At 44.7% G+C, this 23,164-nt stretch overlaps 1 protein-coding gene across 3 annotated transcripts in view; it reads right to left on the bottom strand.

The window, feature by feature from the left end:
* The window catches only part of pcsk5b (proprotein convertase subtilisin/kexin type 5b), a 114,686-nt gene that overhangs the window by 16,944 nt on the left and 74,578 nt on the right, over nucleotides 1-23,164 (bottom strand). The window contains exons 17-24 of one of the 3 annotated variants that reach the window (XM_058069532.1): nucleotides 20,828-20,912; nucleotides 16,947-17,050; nucleotides 16,703-16,841; nucleotides 15,564-15,679; nucleotides 6,880-6,982; nucleotides 6,646-6,782; nucleotides 4,402-4,602; nucleotides 915-977 (exon numbers count right to left, since the gene is read on the bottom strand). In XM_058069532.1, the coding sequence (XP_057925515.1) occupies nucleotides 915-977; nucleotides 4,402-4,602; nucleotides 6,646-6,782; nucleotides 6,880-6,982; nucleotides 15,564-15,679; nucleotides 16,703-16,841; nucleotides 16,947-17,050; nucleotides 20,828-20,912 (948 nt within the window). Of the gene's footprint in view, nucleotides 1-914; nucleotides 978-4,401; nucleotides 4,603-6,645; nucleotides 6,783-6,879; nucleotides 6,983-10,964; nucleotides 13,972-15,563; nucleotides 15,680-16,702; nucleotides 16,842-16,946; nucleotides 17,051-20,827; nucleotides 20,913-23,164 lie in introns of those variants that run through there. The other 2 variants (XM_058069530.1, XM_058069531.1) reach the window with 2 other exon arrangements.

Genomic DNA, 23,164 nt, shown 5'->3' with positions numbered 1-23,164 from the left:
AAAACTTTCTCCCATGACTCCTCTGTATCATCCAAATGGTCATATGCAAACTTAAGACGGGCCTTGACATGTGCTGGTTTAAGCAGGGGAACCTTTCGTGCCATGCATGATTTCACATCATGACGTCTTAGTGTATTACCTACAGTAACCTTGGAAACGGTGGTCCCAGCTCTTTTCAGGTCATTGACCAAGTCCTGTCGTGTAGTTCTGGGCTGATTCCTCACCTTTCTTAGAATCATTGAGACCCCACGAGGTGATATCTTGCATGGGGCTCCACTCCGATTGAGATTGACCGTCATGTTTAGCTTCTTCCATTTTCTAATGATAGCTCCAACAGTGGACCTTTTTTCACCAAGCTGCTTGGTAATTGCTCCGTAGCCCTTTCCAGCCTTGTGGAGGTGTACAATTTTGTCTCTGGTGTCTTTGGACAGCTCTTTGGTCTTCGCCATGTTACAAGTTAAAGTCTTACTGATTGTATGGGGTGGACAGGTGTCTTTATGCAGCTAACGACCTCAAACAGGTGCATCTGATTCAGGATGATACATGGAGTGCAGGTGGACTTCTAATGGGCAGACTAACAGGTCTTTCAGGGTCAGAATTCTAGATGATACACAGGTGTTCAAATACTTATTTGCAGCTGTATCACACAAATAAATTGTTAAAAAATCATGCATTGTGATTTCTGGATTTTTCTTTTTAGTTTATCTCTCTCACAGTGGACATGCACCTACGATGAAAATTTCAGACCCCTCCATGATTTCTAAGTGGGAGAAATAGCAAAATAGCAGGGTGTTCAAATACTTATTTTCTTCACTGTATATAACTAGTGTGGCATGGGCTGTGATGCTGTTGCTTTGAGGTTCAACCAACCAGACAAAAGAAGAATAACTGATGGTTCTTTGTTATCTACTCACTATGTTCACACTGCTTGCAGCCTTCATCACAGGGGAGACAGTCCTCAGCCTCGGCAACCTCACCTAAAACAACACGGGTTCACCTTCAACATCTTTTGAGATTTTGGAGAACTTGTCCTGTATTTCCCCCCCCCCAAGTACGCTGATCATTATTTGTGTGGTCATATGCCGAAAATGTTCCTATATGGCAATGTTATAAAAGCCTTCAAAAAATTCAGGTGAGCCAGCTCACCCCCAAAATGTAATCACTTCTTCCATATCCCGTTTCTGATAATTCCGGAAAATTCCATCCGAATCCAGTCAGGACTTTTTGAGTTATTTTGAACACAAACAAACAAACATGATGAAGAAAGACTCCCACCAAGGAGCTCCATCCATGACAGGATGATACAGCTCAAGTGTGTGAAGGAGCGATATCACAGCAATATCACTTCCTGCAGCTGTCAGACTCCATAATATAAACTGCTGCTAAAATCCTGTACAATAGTCGTGCAATAAATCCATAAATGTGACATCATGTATAACATTCATTCATTCCTTTTCTACCGCTTATCCTCAACAGGGACATGCGGGTGCTGGAGCCTATCCCAGCTGTCTTGGGGCGAGAGGCAGGGTACACCCTGGACTGGTGGCCAGCCAATCACAGGGCACATATAGACAAACAACCATTCACACTCACATTCATACCTATGGACAATTTCATTCATTCATTCATTCATTTTCTACCGCTTATCCTCACAAAGGTCGTGGGGGTGCTGGAGCCTATCCCATATCCCAGCTGTCTTGGGGCGAGAGGCGGGGTACACCCTGGACTGGTGGCCAGCCAATCAGAGGGAACATATAGACAAACAACCATTCACACTCACATTCATACCTATTAGGGTGGCCCTTATTTTCGAAAGTTTGAAAATTCAGTCTCCAAACCCGGATTCTTGTTCCACTCCATGAGAAAACCACGCGAGTAATTTTTTTTTTAAATCGAATAATATTTACCCGGTGCTCAACGACCTTAAAGTTTTACTATATAAGATCATTTTCACGTTCAACGATACAGGGGCTTTGTCGGTGACAAATGCCGCGGCTCTGTTCTCAGGTGCTCTCGTTGGTGGACTATGGACCAAGGACTGTGTGTGGCAACTCTCGTCTAGTGCTCCTTTTCCTCTGTCTAGGATTTGTCTAGTGCTCGGCAGTACTTTTTCAACGTGTTTGCATGTTTCTGGAGTGCGTTCTGATTGAGAACAACATCGTCACCCCGGACGTGGCGGCCTCTTTGGATCGCGTCAAGGTGAGCGACCGTGGCGCAGTGTTCGTCCTCACCGAGACAGCCCGTGCCCTGGGGCACGACACAGTTGAGTACAACATCAACAGGACATCGATCCAAAGCCAGCGCCGTCGTCACCGCGAGCAACTGGCCTCCGCCCTCAAGGAGAAGCTGCGAGTAGAAGGCCCCTTGGTAGTCCACTGGGACGGGAAGCTGATGCCGGATCTCACCAGCAACGCCCACGTCGACCGCCTGCCCATCCTCGTGTCTGGGGGAGGGGAGGTTCAGCTGCTGCAGGTGGCGAAGCTTCCCAGTGGAAGAGGGGCGAATGCAGCGAAGGCCGTCGTGGAGGCGTTGGAGAAGTGGAGCGTCGCTGACCGGGTCGTGGGGATGTCCTTTGACACCACCGCCGCCAACACGGGTCGCCACACCGGGGCGTGTACCCTGATTGAGCGGCAGCTGAAGAGCGACCTCCTCTACCTCGCCTGCCGGCATCACATTCTCGAGCTCGTGATCGAGGCGGTCTTCACGTCGGTGATGGGGCCAACTACAGGGCCTGCTGTCCTGCTGTTCAAGCGTTTCCAGGAGAGGTGGCCCTTCATCAACCAAGGCGAGTTCCAGCCGATCGAGGATGGAGCAGGAGAGGTCGACATCGAGTGGTTCCTTCAGGCCCTGAAAGAGCGGACAGACCTTCGGGACGACTACCGGGAACTTCTGGAACTAACCGTCATCTTTCTCGGCGGCGTACCTCCCCGCGGAATCCGCTTCCGTGCCCCTGGCCCCATGCACCACGCTCGGTGGATGAGCAAGGTGCTGTACTCGCTCAAGGTGTGGCTGTTCAGGGGACAGTTCAAACTGACGCCGAAGGAGGAGCGCGGACTGTTGAGGGTGGCCATGTTCTCCGCCCGCCTCTACAGCAAAGCCTGGACGCAAGCCCCACTTGCTGTCGCGGCTCCGCTCAACGATCTTCAGCTGCTTCAGGCACTGGACGGGTACGAGGACGCGGAGGTCTCCAAGGCCGCGACAAACAAGCTCCTCGGCCACCTCTGGTACCTCTCGGAAGAGCTAGTAGCCCTGGCGTTCTTCGACGACCGGGTTTCATCAGAAACAAAGAAGAAGATGGTAGCGGCGATTGAGGAGAAGGATGGCAACGACACAACCCAGAAGCGAGTGACCATTCCCGCTTCAGCGATCAGCGGCTGCAGCCTTGAGGACTTCGTGACCTCCAATACGTCCTCGTTCTTCGACAAGATGTCCATCGACAAGGGATTCCTGGCGTTGGAACCGGCAGACTGGAAGAAGGATGAGGCGTACGGCAAGGCGTGCAAAGCGCTGGGGAAGCTGTCGGTCACCAATGACCACGCGGAACGAGGCGTCGCCCTGATTCAGGAATATAACCGGCTCCTGACGAAGGACGAAGAACAACTGCAGTTCCTCGTCCAGGTCGTCGCGGACCATCGGCGCCAGTTCCCGGACACCAGGAAGGGAACGCTTGCACGGACCGGGCGACAATGAGTGGCTAGCAGCCACATAACCCCCGCCAGGAGAGGAAAGCGGCTAATACTCCCACGAGAGCAACGTGGGAGGGGGACCCGGAGTGCTTGTGACTAGCGTTCGCTGAGTAAAATTTCAGAGTCGTTGAGCACCGGTTAAATATATTCCGATTTCAACGAAACTTTGCACAGCACGTTTCTGGGTCAAAAGGAACAAGAATCCGGATTTGGAGCATAGACATTATTCGTTTGAAATTTCACCCCCTTACAGAGGGCCACCCTAATACCTATGGACAATTTCATTCATTCCTTTTCTACCGCTTATCCGCACGAGGGTGGTGGGGGTGCTGGAGCCTATCCCAGCTGTCTTGAGGCGAGAGGCGGGGTACACCCTGGACTGGTGGCCAGCCAATCACAGGGCACATATAGACAAACAACCATTCACACTCACATTCATACCTATGGACAATTTGGAGTCGCCAATAAACCTAGCATGTTTTTCGCATGATAGGGGAGAACATGCAAACTCCACACAGAGATGGCCGAGGGTGGGATTGAACTCAGGTCTTCTAGCTGTCAGGTCTATGCGCTAACCACTCGACCGCCGTGCAGTGTATAGAACTTCTTGATTTAATTACCTCAATTTTACATTTTCTATGCTCTTGTGTACATCTGCCAAAAACAGCTAACAAATAAGCAAATATTCAATTGTTGTGTTGTGATGCACGCTCACCTGCGCTGCACTCCAGTGGAAAACATTTGCCGTCTTGGAGTTTGTGTCCCGGCTTGCAGCGTAGACAGCGACTGGCCGACGTGCAAGTCATGCAGTCCGGAGCACACGGCTCGCATCGTTTGTGCACGGAGTGGAAAAAGCCCTCTGGACAGACGTCCCGACACTGACTACCAAACAGGTAGCGGGTCACGTCAAACATATCTGGAAAGGGAAATAGCTTTAGATGTGTAGAGAAGCCTTTCGACAAAAGTGTTGGGCATTCACGTGGGGGGGTCCAGAGGCTGTATCATGTCCACAAGGTTTTTCAAAGTGACTTTTGTGTCACTTTGCATTGAGCACATCAAATATAGTACCTACGGGTATACAGTACACATAGTGAGGCCGCACAGTGGACGAGTGGTTGGCATGTTGTCCACACAGTCAGGACATCGGGAAGATCTAGGTTTGAATCTCCGCTCTGTGTGGCGTTAGCATGGGTTTTTTTTTCCGGGTAGTCCGGTTTCCTCCCACATTTCAGGGTGTACCCTGCTGTCAGCTGGGATAGGCTCCAGCATACCCCCCCCCCCCATGAGGGGTGGTGACAACCTGAGTCAGTACCATGCAGTGGAAAAGGTACATTATTAGTGCCGGGAGCCAAAATGGTTCAGTCGGTTGCCAGTTAATTGCTGCAGGAGACGATGTAAATACCTCTAGTGGTAAACAAACGTAAGTATTAGCGTGATATTTCCATAGCTCTGAGTCCCTAATGAGTGGATAAAATGTCACCAATAATTAAGCCAATTTGCTTTTTCAGAGATGGAGGTGTCCTGTGACATTTTCACGACACGCCCCCCCCCTGCATTGATCTACTGGCGTAGTGCAGGAGTCCATTACACCAAGAAAAGTGATTAGCATGAGGAAAAGTAACTGACATCTTTGAGTTCTAATTAGGGGGACTGATCCCAGGTCGGCTGAACAGTGGTTAGCACACAGGTCGCACAGCTCGGAGACCCGAGTTCGATTCCACCCTCGGCCATCTCTGTGTGGAGTTTGCATGTTCGGGTACTCCGGTTTCCTCCCACATTCCAAAAACATGCTAGGTTAATTAGCGACTCCAAATTGTCCATAGGTATGAATGTGAGTGTGAATTGTTGTTTGTCTATATGTGCCCTGTGATTGGCTGGCCACCAGTCCAGGGTGTACCCCGCCTCTCGCCCAAGACAGCTGGGATAGGCTCCTGCACCCCCGTGGAAAAGCAGTAGAAAATTAATTAATGAAAATTAGAGGCTGCCGCACGGTGGACGAGTGGTTAGCATGTTGGTCACAAAATCAGGAGATCGGGTAGACTTGGGTTGGAATCTCTCCGCTTGGGGATCTCTGTGTGGAGTTTGCATGTTTTCTCAGGGTTCTCCGGTTTCCTCCCACATTCCAAAAACATGCTAGGTTAATTGGCGACTCCAAATTGTCCATAGGTATGAATGTGAGTGTGAATGGTTGTTTGTCTATATGTGCCCTGTGATTGGCTGGCCACCAGTCCAGAGGCTTCTCGGGTTGAGATCGTCTCCCAGAATGCACTGGTTTGGAGCGGTCAAAGGTTTAGGGGGTGTGTTCAAATCAAAGAACACGGAAGGTTTTATTTATGTTTATGCTGTGGTACTGATGAGACATACATACAAAGACAAATACACAATAAACGATAATAATAACGTAATGTAACTCATATTACACGAGTATAATCATGAGCTAAAGGCACGCTACACAGAAATTCAACAAAGAAACCAAGCAAACATGACACTCACTAGCATAACCGTTATTAGCTTAACCGTAGTTAGCTTAAATACTGATATACTGATATTAGCACCGATGAACAAAGGAGCCTAACTTTGTAAAAAAGGGTGCCCAAACTACTCAACAGCTCCCACAATAAAGCCAAAAACTCACCTATATGCATTCACGCACAGCATCAACTTGGTGATATGATGTATGAGGCGCAATAAGGCTCAGAGATCTATGAATTGTTCAACCGAAAAAACGTCCCGCACTGTGGTGCGTTTGCTGACCGCTGAACACCGTAGGACAAATGACACTCAAAGCTGAACATACAATGCAATGTAAATTATGGGCTTTCTAACACAGGGTGTACCCCCAAAGACCCCCCGCGACCCTAGTGAGGATAATATTATTATATTATATAATAATAATGCAATATATATTATATATAATAATATTCTGTAGAAAATAAATGAAAAATGATCCCAGGTCTACCTGTGTCACAAGAGGTACACTTGTCAGGCCCCTCGTCACTGCACTCCTGGCAGGTGTGGTGACAGCGGAGACACTGCCTAGCCACAGCGTAGCGCCCCCTTTGGCAGCGGATGACACACATGCCCTCATCAAAGAAGCTGAATATAACAGGGGGAGGGGTGTTGTTGATGCTGTTATTGACCATATTGTGTGTGGTTGTAATTGAAGGTTTTATATCCGGGTCCTCTCTCTCACCGTGATGACGGGCAGCTGGTGCAGTCCTCTCTCTCGGGACCCGTGCACTCCAGACAGGTGACGTCACACAGGAGACACTTGTCATGGCGACCCATGTACTGACCTGGCGGGAGAAGCCAATACTCGCAGCCTTATTAAGTACACAACATAGTATACAGTCAAAATACATGATACTACTTTTCAGCTGAAATACTAATGCTGACAATTACCATCAATAATTCATTGCCGGAATAAATAAGACATCTGTCATCATGTAGATAATGTGCGACAAGTTAGGCGTCATTAGCACAGTGTAGATCAGACATGGCATCTGTAAAGCTGATGTTCACGCCACCCCAATTGAATAAATAAACGCCACACCTCAAATAACTCTGACATCCGATACCGGTATGTCCGCAGTACCCAACTTCATAGATATCATTACCACAACACACACAAGCTTGAGATGAGAAATGGTATCTGTAAAGCTGATGTTCACGCCGCCCAAATTGAATAAATAAACGCCACACCTCAAATAACTCTGACATCCGATACCGATATGTCAGCAGCACCCAACTCGGTAGATATCATTACCACGACACAGACAAGCTTGAGATGAGAAATGGTATCTGTAAAGCTGATGGTCACGTCGCCCAAATTGAATAAATAAATGCCACACCTCAAATAACGCTGACATCCGATATCGATATGTCGGCAACACCTAACTAGGTAGATATCATTACCACGACACAGACGAGCTGGAGATGAGACATGGCATCTGTAAAGCTAATGTTCACGGCGCCCAAATTGAATAAATAAATGCCACACCTCAAATAACACTGACATCCGATATCGATATGTCGGCAACACCTAACTAGGTAGATATCATTACCACGACACAGACGAGCTGGAGGTGAGACATGGCATCTGTAAAGCCGATGTTCACAGCGCCCAAATTGAATAAATAAATAAATGCCACACCTCAATTAACACTGACATCTGATATCGATATGTCGGCAACACCTAACTCGGTAGATATCATTACCATGACACAGACGAGCTGGAGATGAGACATGGCATCTGGAAAGCTGATGTTCACGGCGCCCAAATTGAATAAATAAATGCCACACCTCAAATAACACTGACATCCGATATCGATATGTCGGCAACACCTAGCTCGGTAGATATCATTACCACGACACAGACGAGCTGGAGATGAGACATGGCATCTGTAAAGCTGATGTTCACGTCGCCCCAAATGAATAAATAAATGCCACACCTCAAATAACACTGACATCCGATATCGATATGTCGGCAACACCTAAGTCGGTAGATATCATTACCACAACACAGATAAGCTGGAGATGAGACATGGCATCTGTAAAGCTGATGTTCACGTCGCCCCAAATGAATAAATAAATGCCACACCTCAAATAACACTGACATCCGATATCGATATGTCGGCAACACCTAAGTCGGTAGATATCATTACCACAACACAGATAAGCTGGAGATGAGACAAGGCATCTGTAAAGCTGATGTTCACGGCGCCCCAATTGAATAAATAAACGCCACACCTCCAATAACTTGTCAGGCAACACGTTACATTAATATGGGCCGAGACAGACGTGACACGGTAGACACCAGTTGTAAACATGGCATCTGTAAAGCTGATGTTCACGGCGCCCCAATTGAATAAATAAACACCACACCTCCAATAACTTGTCAGGCAACACGTTACATTAATATTGGCCTAGACAGACATGACACGGTAGACACCAATTGTAAACATGGCATCTGTAAAGTTGATGTTCATGGCACCCCAATTGAATAAACGCCACACCTCCAATAACTTGTCAGGCGACACGTTACATTAATATTGGCCTAGACAGACGTGACACGGTAGACACCAACTGTAAACATGGCATCTGTAAAGCTGATGTTCACGGCGCCCCAATTGAATAAATAAACGCCACACCTCCAATAAATTGTCAGGCGACACGTTACATTAATATGGGCCTGGACAGACGTGACACGGCAGACACCAATTGTAGAGTAAACATGGCATCTGTAAAGCTGACATGTAGGTATCACACTGTGATGGGGGTGTCATGTTGTGGCCAACGTGCACCAAATAATGTTATATTTGGCAGGAAGTGTACATTTCGGCACATCTATTCATCCTGCAGTGTCAACATGTAATTGTTTACAAGTGTGTTGCAGAATCGACAAAACCGTCTCTCACCTTTGTACTGGACCAGGAGGACATTCTCGCGGATGGCGTGTGTATGTATGTGTGTGTATGCAAGGTAGACAAGGTTATCTGTGCACTCAATTGTTCCTCACAAAACTAATGAGCTTCTTTGTATTCCAACAAAAACAGACAGCATTCACATAGCTGGAATAAACATACCCAATACAGTACATACAGGGAACATCTCGGGAAAGCTGCACTCCACTTTAGAAGATGGTTTAGACCAGGGGTCTCAAACACGCGGCCCGCGGGCCAAATGTGGCCCGCAGGACACTAGTTTGAGGCCCCCGCCTTGATATGAAAGTTTAATGTTAGTGCGGCCCGCGCAAGTTTGATATGGATGCTGTATGGTATCATGTACCCAGAAAAAATTATTACGTTTGATTAATGTTCATGTTAAAGGTTAAATAACTGTTAATAGTTATCCTCCCTATCCGTGTGGAAGTGGTAAGTTTTTGGCAATTTAAGTTTAAAGGAAATAACTTGAAGGCTACCCTTTAGGTCCCTAGCTCTCTAGTTTGCGAGTTAGCATGTGTCTCAAGACCCTGCAGTTGCGCAATATGTTGTAAATAAAAAAAGTATAAATGTGACTATAGTCGTGTTTTGTCATGTCTACAGGGCTCTAATAATGCTTTGTTCATTTTAATCTGAAAAAAATAATTTGTCTACCCACCAACTATGTATATGTGGTTTCTTAAGTTTTTGTTATTTGCCGTTTTATTATTATTATATTTATTTATTACTGATTGATTTTCTTTATTCTTGATTTGTTTATTTGTCATCTTATTTTGTGCAGAAAAATAAAAATTAAGATATTTGAGAACAGTGGAATGTTTTATCAGAGCTTTTATTGTAGAAAATCGGAACCAGAGCACTGAAAAAGTTTGTATATTTTTCTGTTTTTAATAAATGCGTAAAACCTGATGCGGCCCAGCCTTGCCCAGACCCTAGCTCCAGTGGCCCCCAGGTAAATTGAGTTTGAGACCCCTGGTTTAGACTAATAAAATAAAAAAGGAAGCAAGATTACAGCAGAGGAACTATACTGTTGTAGTCTTTGTTTACCTGGCGAGGACACAGTGAGGTGAGGTTACATAGGCACATTAATCAGTAGGGGAAGCTATACACTGTAGTATACTGCTATAGTATACAGTAGATCTTTTGGTATAGTCCATGTTTACATAGCTCATGGACACAATATTTTGTGCGCCTTGACAAATCAGTCTGTATATTGAAGAAGCCTTACCTTACCGTTTTGGTGCAGATCTGGATAAAAGGGTGGTAGTTTTTGTTTTGGGCTACGGATTCCATATCATGGTCAATTCTAACAATTTAGAATGCTTGTCGTAAACTGACACCCTGTAGCTTTAATGCTAATGAGCCGTGTCTGTCCAGGCGCGTCTCCAACTCTGTGTGTTTCTCCAAAATGTTCCACTTTTTTGATATACACCAACATGTCATTTATCGTATACGGCAAGATTAGCATTCAGAGTGGGACAGGAGGACACAAATGTTAGTAAACTAGCATACTGTAGCTATGTGAGCTACAATGCTAACAACCACAGAATAACATAACGGCTGTAGATGACTGAAGGCTTCATTTTAAGATGTTTAGCAAAGTTTGGTTTGTTTTTCTGACAAAGCTGTCCTCCGCAAAATGGAGGACATTTGGAGAAAATTCAAGCGTACATGCAAGAGTGTTATACAACTGGATGCTGATCTTTTTAGTGGCTAGGATGGACTTTTGGGTTTTTTTCCCCTTCAAAAACGGAACTTGTAGTTTTTCTGGAAGTCAACATAAGTCAAATAAGACAACATAAATAGCGGAAACGGAAAAAGAAAACAAAAGCATGAATAGATTAAACATTTTAATAAGAACATTTAAGTAAAAAAAATGAAATCTAGGACTCTGAGTAACAATAATGCATTGTGGCAGATATGTCACAGGTACACAACAAAAACAGCTTTTATATGAGGGTTGATTGTGTGTGTGTGTTTTGTGTGTGTGTCTGCTAACCTAGTCTAGTCAACAATGAGCAGTTTTTGTTAACCAAAAAAAGGGGCTTCATCAGTCTTTATTACAAATCAGCAAGAACCAAGACCAGGTAACAGTACAACAATCTAATACTGCAAATGCTCTTACACACACACACACACACAGGCATACATACTCGCTCATACATACACACACTCAGCAATCTGTTATACTGTTCTTTATGAGACACCAGCACCAGTCGGAATACGCGGGGTTTGGACCGGGATCAGGTGAGGTTTTTCCAAGGTGGCGGCAAGACGAGTGGACACCTACTGTACGTGTGTATTTAAACCTTAACGTTTGGATTGCCAGAAGGACCGAATAAAAAAAAAAAAAAAAAAAAATTTAATCTGAGGGAAAGGCAGAGTAGTTGCCGCGTTGACCTTTGACCCTTTGAATGCGTAGTGAAACCCTTCGGTGGGAAATGTGGCATGATGGTTGTGGAGTTTGGGACCAGGAAGGACATATATACGTGGGAGAATCCATTGCTACTCTACAGCAGGGGTGTCCAAAGCGCAGCTACTTTTTGTTACCATGCCTCGGAATAATCTAAAAATACACAAAAAAAGTTGTCATGTTTGATGGACAGTCCCATCCATGCTAGTACCTACGTTTATTATCACTTATTACACAAAGCTGGGCTGCTTTCTGGTTTTCGGGTGTTCAAATCCATCAAGATGGCCGCCTGCATCCTTCAATGTGTCTGGATGCGGCCCTCGTTTGGACACCCCTGGTCTACAAGATTTATCAGCATTTTATGAGCCATGTCTGGCCTTACGGTCGGGAAAGAACCATCTTCTTTATCTAAAAATCAGGGATGGGCATCATAATGGCGTTATTGATCGCTTGTGCAGAATTTATAGTTGATGAATCGTATCTGAGTGGCACGACTGAATGCAACCAAACAGGCACAGTAAACCAACAGAGGCTCTGTAATGAACGCAACCGGCAGAAACAACTAGCAGAGCCAAATGCCATCAGAAGCACCCACAGGATGCAACCAGCAGAGGGCGCTACATCATGCAAGCGGGAGAAGCACTAATGGATGAAATAAGCACAGGTACTCGATCAGCAGAGCTGATACCGGATTGCAACCAGCGGAGGCACTACTTGAAGCACTAACGGGTACAACCAGAAGAAATACTCGTTCAGCAGAGGCACTACTTGATGCAACCAGCAGAGGCACTACTTGATGCAACCAGCAGAGGCGCTACTTGATGCAACCAGCAGAGGCGCTACTTGCTGCAACCAGCAGAGGCGCTACTTGAAGCAACCAGCAGAGGCGCTACTGGATGCAACCAGCAGAGGCGCTACTGAATGCAACCAGCAGAGGCACTACTTGAAGCAACCAGCAGAGGCGCTACTGGAAGCAACCAGCAGAGGCGCTACTGGAAGCAACCAGCAGAGGCGCTACTGGAAGCAACCAGCAGAGGCGCTACTTGATGCAACCAGCAGAGGCACTACTTGATGCAACCAGCAGAGGCACTACTTGATGCAACCAGCAGAGGCACTACTTGAAGCAACCAGCAGAGGCGCTACTGGAAGCAACCAGCAGAGGCGCTACTGGAAGCAACCAGCAGAGGCGCTACTTGATGCAACCAGCAGAGGCGCTACTGGATGCAACCAACAGAGGCGCTACTGAATGCAACCAGCAGAGGCACTACTTGATGCAACCAGCAGAGGCGCTACTTGATGCAACCAGCAGAGGCGCTACTTGATGCAACCAGCAGAGGCGCTACTTGATGCAACCAGCAGAGGCACTACTGGAAGCAACCAGCAGAGGCGCTACTGGAAGCAACCAGCAGAGGCGCTACTGGATGCAACCAGCAGAGGCGCTACTGGAAGCAACCAGCAGAGGCGCTACTGGAAGCAACCAGCAGAGGCACTACTTGATGCAACCAGCAGAGGCGCTACTTGATGCAACCAGAAGCAGTACTTAATCACCACAGGCACTCACCTTGAGAATCCCTTTAAGAATATAACCATTATTAATTCAGCCAAACGCCCATCCCTATTAATTTCATGTATTTGTAACATTGAGGTGAGGTGATGGTCATCAATGTAGGGCTGTGATGACTTCAAGTGTACGACTTCATGTTTATTTTTATGTAATATGTCTGTGTGTGTGTTTTCCCTCATAGGCCCAGACAGTCAAGATTTTTCACATTATTTTTGTATTTTTTTGCTCATTTGATGTCCACTATATTTACAGGCAGAAAGGAGCTTTCCTAGTTCCATCTGTTCACGAGGAAGAAGGTGTTCCAGAATGTTTTTAAAATAAGAAACGAAAAAAAAAACAATGCACAGAGACGTATTCAGAGATTCACAGGTTTTAGCGATGCACGCTACACTGGCAACAAAAAAAAAAAAAAAATTAAAGGTTCAATTATTTTGGCATTGATGCTTTGGTCACAAAATACCGACACTTTGTTTTGCTCTTGAGGAAGTTCCCAGTCATTGTACACCCCGACCGCGCGTCCCAGTACAGAAAAAAAACAAAAAAAAACAAAAGGTAGGTGTGTTGTAGTCCTGTCTTCGCACCTCCCATGCAGTCCCTTTAAGAGGCACAGATTCCTTTATAAATTATGTGACTGTGAATGAGTGGGCCAAATTGGGCTGGGAGGAAGGGGGGGTTGGCTTGTCGAGGGGGTGTGTGTGTCACCCTCACATGCGCCCCCCCCCGCACGCCGTCAGCGCGCTCAGCGTCCCAGTCAGCCCTTTTGCGAGCACGTTCTGCAGCACAGTTGCTGCAGAACTTTCCTCTGGCAAAGATTGTTCTTTTTAACGAGCACGCAGAAGCTGCCCTCCGCCCAAGATTCTTCATTTGCTTTCCACAGACCAGGAAGGAGAGACAGAGGTACATTGGAACAAGGGAAAAAAGGAGGAAAAACACACAGAAATAAACAACCGTGTAATTGGTCAAGAGACAGGAAGCGGTTGAACCATCCAATCACAGGTTGATGTTCAGTGATTGAGGTCCAGCGCAGCGATTGGATCCACGGCGAGGAGAGGTTGGGAAAAAAACAGATTAAAAAAAAAAGAGTGGGAGAGAGACAGAGAGAGAAAAAAAACGTCACACAATTAGAAAGATGACAACCTGGCAACATTTGGCATGAAATACACAATGGATCCAAGGCTGGTTTACACCGCCGCATCATTCCCATTTGGTGTGGAACAAAGCCCTGTCCCTCGAATCATTCTCCTCTGCGGTTAAGTAAGTTCTATGCGTTTTTTTGTTGCACATACTGAGCTGTGCGAGAAATTTCAAGCCAATCCGACACATGAGGGAGGCAGAAAAATAACAGCACAGGCAACACAGCAGTGATGCATGTTTGGGCGAATGTTCCCATGTTTGGGCGAGTGACATTTTCCACATGACTCTATACGGGATAACACATTGGGAATTGAATACGTGCAGTGTAAATGCAGTCATAGATTCATTTTATCAACATTACGCAAAGAGAAAGTAAAAGCACGCTTCCTCCAGGCGGTCCAGTCTTTGTGTCCCCCCACCTGCTGTCCGACTTGAAGGAGCCAAAAATGGTAAAAAACTGGACCGCTTGTAGGAAAAGGCGTTATAAAGGATGGAGCAAGAACAAGTTAGAAGCAGAAGTGAATAGCAAAAAGAATATTGGAAGGATGCTTCATGAGTTCGATACCCGTCTAAGCACGATGACACCGGAGTGAGTTTGTGTGAAAGTCAAAAACGACTGAGTGAGTGAGTGAATGTTAGTGACACACTGCAGAAAATTATGTTTTTTTTTGTTAGGTCAACAAGCCCCGAAGCAAAAGATGCTGCAGCCAGCACTGACATTTAAAACATTAAAAATGAAAAGCAAATATGCTAACATCCTGTCCATAAGGACGCTCGGAACTCCAACACTTGGAAATCCACCCAAAATGCTACAAAGCTGACAACCTTCTGTCCATCACAGTGAGCCAGAGGAACCTAGAGGGAGGCTGACGTCATTGCAGCGCCCCAATGAATGCGTTGCGCCGATGTAGTAGTTTTTTTCCCCCATTTTAAACTATTTTTTTAAACAATTTGTAGTAATTCTGCCATGAAATTAGAACCTAGCCACAAATTAGCCGCACCGCTATACAAATCTGAGAAAGAAGTAGCTGCTTATACACCAGAAATGATGTATGGGCACAGGTATGATATAACTACTCTATGAGAAAATGAAATGCAACAAAAATCACCGGAAATTATGCTTATGCTGTAAATGATTCTACCGCCATTACTGTATTTTGGATGGAGAAAGTCCAAGTGCTAACACATCAAAGGTCAAATATCTTCCTGGTGTTGGAGTTGCGGGGGTCTACTGTTGGCTGTTAGCGGTGTTAGATGAGAAGCATGCACTTCTAGAACACCTTTTAGAAGCTAGCGTGTGAGAGAGGAGACAGCTGACAACTCACCATCTTTGCAGATGGTGCTGACCACGCAGGCTCCCGCCTCCAGATTGTAACCGCTGACGCAGCTGCTGCAGTTCCTTTCACCGGGCCCCAGGCACTCGTAGCAGCTATGATCGCACCTGTCGACGGGAACCCGTGGAGAGTTAGGATGCCGTCATATCGCTTTTTGGCGTCTTTAACTTTCAACTGTGACCGATGAGTTTTTTTTGTTGTTAATCTAAATCAGGGGTCTCAAACACGTGGCCCGCGGGCCAAATGTGGCCTGCAGGACACTAGTTTGAGGCCCCCGCCTTGATATGAAAGTTTAATGTTAGTGCGGCCCGTGCAAGTTTGATATGGATGCTGTATGGTATCATGTACCCAGAAAAAATTATTACGTTTGATTAATGTTCATGTTAAAGGTTAAATAACTGTTATTAGTTATCCTCCCTATCCGTGTGGAAGTGGTAAGTTTTTGGCTATTTAAGTTTAAAGGAAATAACTTGAAGGCTACCGTTTAGGTCGCTAGCTCTCTAGTTTGCGAGTTAGCATGTGTCTCAAGACTCTGCAGTTGCGCAATATGTTGTAAATAAAAAGAGTATAAATGTGACTATAGTCGTGTTTTGTCATGTCTACAGGGCTCTAATAATGCTTTGTTCATTTTAATCTGAAAAAAATAATTTGTCTACCCACCAACTATATGTGGTTTCTTAAGTTTTTATTATTTGCCGTTTTATTATTATTATTATATTTATTTATTACTGATTGATTTTCTTTATTCTTGATTTGTTTATTTATTTTTCATCTTATTTTGTGTAGAAAAATAAAAAGTAAGATATTTGAGAACAGTGGAATGTTTTATCAGAGCTTTTATTGGAGAAAATTGGAACCAAAGCCAAGTTTTTGTAAATTTTTTTGTTTTTAATAAATGCGTTTTTTTTTGGAAAACCTGATGCGGCCCAGTCTCACCCAGACCCTAGCTCCAGTGGCCCCCCAAGTAAATTGAGTTTGAGACCCCTGATCTAAATGCTCTGTGCTAGCTTTGTGGTGGCGTTCCTACTACTGTGTCTACTGCTCCTGCCTGAATTTTGTTTGTTCCCATTGATGTTCCAGGTTCTCATCCGAGCTGCAAGTGACTAAAGGAAACATGTGAGGCGTCTTACTTCTTACAGGACCTCTGAACCTGGCCGCTGTCGGACGTCTGCTCTGACAGGTAGTAGCTGTTGCTGCACGTGGACACACAGCGCCAGTCCTCCAGCATGTAGCTGTCGGCACACTTGGTGCACGCTTCTATACCTGTGCCTAGAGGAGTTTGGGGGGGGGGGGGGGGGGCATAGGGGGTGGACGACAACACATAATAGACATTATCACAGATCGGTTTGATAAATGAAGCTTTGGTCGTCTTACCTGCGCAGGTGGCACAGGCGCGATGACACGGCTCACAAGTCCTCCTGTGGCCGTTGTAATAGGAACCCGCGTCGCACGTCATCTGGCACTTGTTGCCTTGTAAACTGGACAGAAAAATAGAGGAATGTCATTCATGTGTATTTATATATGTTCTAATGTCAGTTGATTGTAGCAGTGATAGTGACGCATGCACAGTGATAGTGACGCACCATTCTATGTATTTTATTTACTGGTATAGTATGTAGGTTTAGTCACATTCAATTCAAAACACTTTATTTATCCCTGAGGGGCAATTTAAAAGGACACAAAGATTTCCCCTCAGGGATAAATAAAGTGTTAAATTTTCTCCGGTGAATATTACTTTAAAACAAGGGTCTCAAACTCGCGGCCCGCTAGTTTGAGGCCCCCACCTTGATATCAAAGTTTAATGTTGAAATGACAGCTTAAAGCTGTGTGCACACCGGACACAATTAACATGATTTTGCCCCGCCCATACTGTTACCCTACCCTGTTACCCCGCCCTGTTTTGCTTTGGATTAGCAATGAAGCTAAAGGCTTATGACGCTGGGTACAAATAAATGCAGGAAATGATTTGGAATAAAACGTAAAATACACGTCAAGATAAAGCATCTCATCAAACATGTTGTTAAAGTTACGACGCTGCTCCCAGATGGAACTGAGTACGATGCTAACTTGCTAATTGGGTAAAATTATTAAGTTTCATTAATGTTCATGTTAAAGGTTAAATAACTGTTAATACTGTACATTTGAATCTGAAAAAAATAATTTCTCTACCAACTGTATGTGGTTTCTTACGTTTTTCTTATTTGCTGTTTTATTATTATTTTTACTTATTTATTACTGATTGATTGATTTATTGTCTTTATTCTTAATTTGTTTTTTTTTTTGTTTATCTTATTTTGTGCATAGAAAAATAAAAATTAAGATATTTGAGAACAGTGGAATGTTTTATCAGATATTTTGGTGTGGAAAACCAGAACCAAAGTACTGAAAAAGTGTAGGGTATAGCAGAAGCAAAAGCATTGAAGATAGTTTTTTAGTGATTTTTTTTTCAGTTTTTAATAAATGCGTTTTGGGGTTTTTTTGAAAACCTGATGCAGCCCGGCTTCACCCAGAACCTAGCTCCGGTGGCCCCCAGGTAAATTGAGTTTGAGACCCCTGCTTTAAAACATACGTAATATAAAAATGAGAAAAAAGTAATGATTTGGAGTACATGAAAAAAATGGAAAGGAAAAACTGAGCTCTTTTTGACCACAAACAGGTATACTGCACAAAACAGCAACAACACAACCAATGTTGTAATATTAAGGTATATGGATGTTACTTTGGACAACTAAATATGTTACCAAATATTTGTCAATGTCGGTTCACAAGACGAAATGATGCGACACGAGATTGAGTGTACAAGAACAAAACGAGACCTTTACTTTACTTTGAAGAAAAGTACAATGAAAAAAAATATTGCAATCTACTCATTTAATTTCTACTACCATACATTCTTCTGCACTCTGTGTGTATGTTAGCAGCCCCGCCTCCACCCATCGAGACAAAAAAACTCATTCATTCATTCATTTTCTACCGCTTATCCTCACGAGGGTCGCGGGGGGTGCTGGAGCCTATCCCAGCTGTCTTACACCCTGGACTGGTGGCCAGCCAATCACAGGGCACATATAGACAAACAACCATTCACACTCACATTCATACCTATGTACAATTTGGAGTCGCCAATTAACCTAGCATGTTTTGGGAATGTGGGAGGAAACCGGAGTACCCGGAGAAAACCGGGGGAGAACACGCAAACTCCGCACAGAAATAGCTGAGGGTGGAATTGAACCCGGGTCTCCTAGTTGTGAGGTCTGCGCGCCAACCACACGACCTCCGTGCAGCCTGACAAAGAGACTATGAAAAGGGCTCACTGCGTTCGTGCCGTTGTTCTATGGAACTCTATGGAACAGACACATGCATGTGGAAGTGTTTTTTTTTTTATTTATTGTGCGATTCATTCATTTCTTATCGTTTTTCTGAATGAGAAATCCTTCATTTTAATCTCCCTATTTGTCAATCTCTAAAATTGGCCAAATATTATTATTATTAGAAAATAGAACATTATTTAACTTCTAATAACGATTTGGAGTGCATTACAAAGTGGAAAGGAAAATGTATGTAGTAGAAGAGCTACGTCCAACAAGCGTCGAGCTGTGAGAGTCTGCAGTGAAGATAGGTTTGATGCCGAGCTGAGCTAAAAAAACAGCTGGTGTGTGTTAGATGACAATTCCAAGAAATTATTTAGTCTGGACCGCTCGTGCGACCTGCATATGCATGATGTGTGCGTGTGGTGTGTCTTCCGGTGCTGGTAAGAGGAAACGATCGCTTCAAAGTGTCCCCGACTCCGCTGAACAAGGTATGATACATCACATGTGTTTCCTAGCCGGAATTCCAACAACCCGCTGCCAGCCCAGATGAAGAGGCTGCAGTGGGAAAACTTCAATGGCTTAAGCGATGAGCATCTTCAAAAGAGGTCATCGCCACCCAAAATGTGCATGACACGGGTTTATGTGGCTTTTAATACGGCAAGGTCACACGGTGAAAAGACAGTTGACTCAAAAATACATCCTGGGAGGAAAACAGCTGTTGAACGTGTCCGTGTCCGCACTGTGTGGCCGCATGGTCATAAATAAAATAAAAGAAATAAAAGAAAAAAATCTACTTGTGTAACAGTAGAAAATTACCATATAAATTGGCTTCAACAGCTGTGGCTGTAGACAACCTCCCGATGTATTTATTTATTTAAATATTTATTTAAATTAACTCCACACAATAAGCAAGTGTTCTATTTATACTAGGGCTGCCAAAAGATTTTTTTTTTAAAATCAGATTAATCCTGGTTTTCAAATTAATTAATCAAATATTGCCCATTTTTATTGTATTTTATTATAAGAAAAGACAAATGACACAACAGGATGTCGTGTGGTTAGCGCGCAGACCAGGGTTCAATTCCACCCTCGGGCATCTCTGTGTGGAGTTTGCATGTTCTCCCCATGCATGTGTGGGTTTTCTCCGGGTACTCCGGTTTCCTCCCACATTCCAAAAACATGCTAGGTTAATTGGCGACTCCAAATTGTCCATAGGTATGAATGTGAGTGTGAATGGTTGTTTGTCTATGTGTGCCCTGTGATTGGCTGGCCACCAGTCCAGGGTGTACCCCGCCTCTCACCCGAAGACAGCTGGGATAGACTCCAGCACCCCCGCGACCCTCGTGAGGAAAAGCGGTAGAAAATGAATGAATGTTTCATCACTTTTTGGTTTTCCTTCAGAAGTTGTTGAAGAATTAGACGTCATGATAGATGTTTTCATAGTCAAACCATCGCTGATTGGTTGATTGCAAACAAGAACGGGTGTGGGTAAAACGCGAACTGTGGACTGCAGACCGCGGTCTAAATAAACAATTCTGATTGGTCCGTTTCAAGATTTGCAAGGATTGGTTTGCAAATTACCACCGGAATTACGCAGTCCGTGTTTTTTTACCAACACCCAACAAGAACCGCTTTAAAAAAAAAAACTGACTTTTTAAAGTGCACTTGCCCGACGGGAATATCACTGATTGGATTTACTTGCCCGAATTTTGTTTTAACTTGCCCCGGGCCATCGGTACATCGTTATTGTCCACCCTTGAAATATAAGATGTTGGAAGTGCACAGCTGGAGATGTGTTAAGGTCGGAATAAAGTCAGACTCTTTTGATGCTGTGGGGAGACGGTACACTGCGCCTCCCTCCGTCTGTCGTCATTTCTGTCGGTGCGTAAAACACTTGTTGCTAGGTGTTTTCTACATGTGTTTAAGGGGTGCATCCATCTCACTCACCTGGTCCCAGGTTTGCATTCCGTGCAGATATTAGAGGTGGTGCACTTCTTGCAGTTTTCGGGACACCTCCTGCAAATGTTGGAATCTGGAATGGAGATGAGAATGTCAAAGAAGACGAAGAAGAATAAGGCAGGGGGGAGTTGAAGAAGCAGCAAAATGGTCAAAACAGCAGGAAGCGATAGTGGGAGAGATATGAGAGTCATTATTGGCACTATGACCCATTTACCATTGCACTAAAATTAATATATCTGCAATATGTCTGCTACTGCATATGCTCCTGTGCAATACTATGTGTATATTTTGGATATCTTGAATATATCTTGTACATTCATTCATTCATTCATTTTCTACCGCTTTTCCCTCACAAGGGTCGCGGGGGTGCTGGAGCCTATCCCAGCTGTCTTCGGGCGAGAGGCAGGGTACACCTTGGACTGGTGGCCAGCCAATCACAGGGCACACATAGACAAACAACCATTCACACTCGCATTCACACCTATGGACAATTTGGAGTCGCCAATTAACCTAGCATGTTTTTGGAATGTGGGAGGAAACCGCTTTTTACTGCATTTTGTAATTACTCATGATTAGTTATGATTAATCGCCATTTTGATGTGCCCTTATATCACTATATTTTATGAAAAATAAATTTAATAAATACAGTAGCAAGGGCATGTGGCAAATGTGATTAATCATGATGATGATGAAAGAGGCGGCAAGAGGCGGGGTACACCCTGGACTGGTCGCCAGCCAATCACAGGGCACATATAGACAAACAACCATTCACACTCACATTCATACCTATGAATTCGTGCCGTGCAATTCATACCCGGAGAAAACCCACGCATGCACGGGGAGAACATGCAAACTCCACACAGAGATGGCCGAGGGTGGGATTGAACCCTGGTCTCCTAGCTGTGAGGTCTGCGCGCTAACCACTAGACCGCCGTGCCGCCCTATCTTGTACATATCTTGTTAAATTGTCTTTTTTTACTCTACTTTTATATACTTTTTTTTTTAACTTGACTACTGCACTGAAAGGAGAAGCTCTCCAATCTCGTTGTACAACATCTTGTATAATGACAATAAAGGCCATTCCATTCCATTCCATGAAGAGGGGAAAGAGTGGAAAAGTGGAGAGGCTCAACAGCTGGGGAATGAAGAAGAGGATTGCAGGAATGCAGCACAAGACTAAAAAAAACAAACAAAAAAAAAGACAAGACACACGGACATGGACACTTGTTGCTCTGATGAGGACGCACGCTCCAGGAATAAAAGACTATAGGACGTCTATTTCCTCTCTTTGACTAAATACAGTACTTTGATTTGTCTGAAGGAGTTCATGGATGACAGACGTCTGACGAGATCAATCCAACATGTGTCTCATTTGGAGGAAAAAAAAAAGCAGGGTCTCATCCAGCAATTAGCCCCACCACTGCGGGCCAGTAGGATTTCTTTCAGCTTGTTGTCAGTCTGACAAAGTAAATGAAGTCATTTACCGCAACACGGCGCTCAGCAATGCCAGCGCTTCAAAAAGGGGCGGAGGGAGTGGGACCATCTACAACATCTTGGACTGTGGAAATGTTATGATTGAACTTAGATCAGAACATAGCTCCTATCCGCTGCCAGGAGGCTCGATGGGCGGCGGACCAACAAATGATTAGATTATCATACTCTCATGTCTCGCTGCTTTTCCACTTTTATCACAGATGCTTGATTTCTTTTCTTGGGCTGGGGGTGCAGGCACGGGGGTTGGGGGGGTCCCGGCCATAATATTCATTCATTCATTTTCTACCGCTTATCCTCACGAGGGTCACGGGGGTGCTGGAGCCTATCCCAAAAACATGTCTTCGGGCACGATACCCCGACTCTCCATTCTTAGAGCACTGTAAACTTGACATAACACCCCTATAGTCATCTTCATTTTCTACCGCTTATCCTCATGAGGGTCGCGGGGGGGGGGGGTTGCTGGAGCCTATCCCAGCTGTCTTTCGGCGAGAGGCGGGGTACACCCTGGACTGGTGGCCAGCCAATCACAGGGCACATATAGACAAACTAAGCTAAGGGGCTATCTATAAAAAAACAAAAACAAAAAATGAAAAATCATGTGACTTCCTCCAGCCAAAAATGGAGACAAGTAACAAGTACAGCAAAAAAAAAAGAAGTAATGACTTAAATGCTTACAGTTATATGGTTAATATAAATTAAATGATGATTATTAAAAACTGACTAAAGTTGAAAAAAACATGTCTTCGGGCACAATACCCCGACTCTCCATTCTTAGAGCACTGTAAACTTGACATAACACCCCTATAGTCATCTTCATTTTCTACCGCTTAT

This window comes from Doryrhamphus excisus, chromosome 4 (genome assembly GCF_030265055.1).
Source record: "Doryrhamphus excisus isolate RoL2022-K1 chromosome 4, RoL_Dexc_1.0, whole genome shotgun sequence".
In the NCBI taxonomy this organism is placed as follows: domain Eukaryota; kingdom Metazoa; phylum Chordata; class Actinopteri; order Syngnathiformes; family Syngnathidae; genus Doryrhamphus; species Doryrhamphus excisus.
This window is presented reverse-complemented; position numbering and strand designations above follow the sequence as displayed.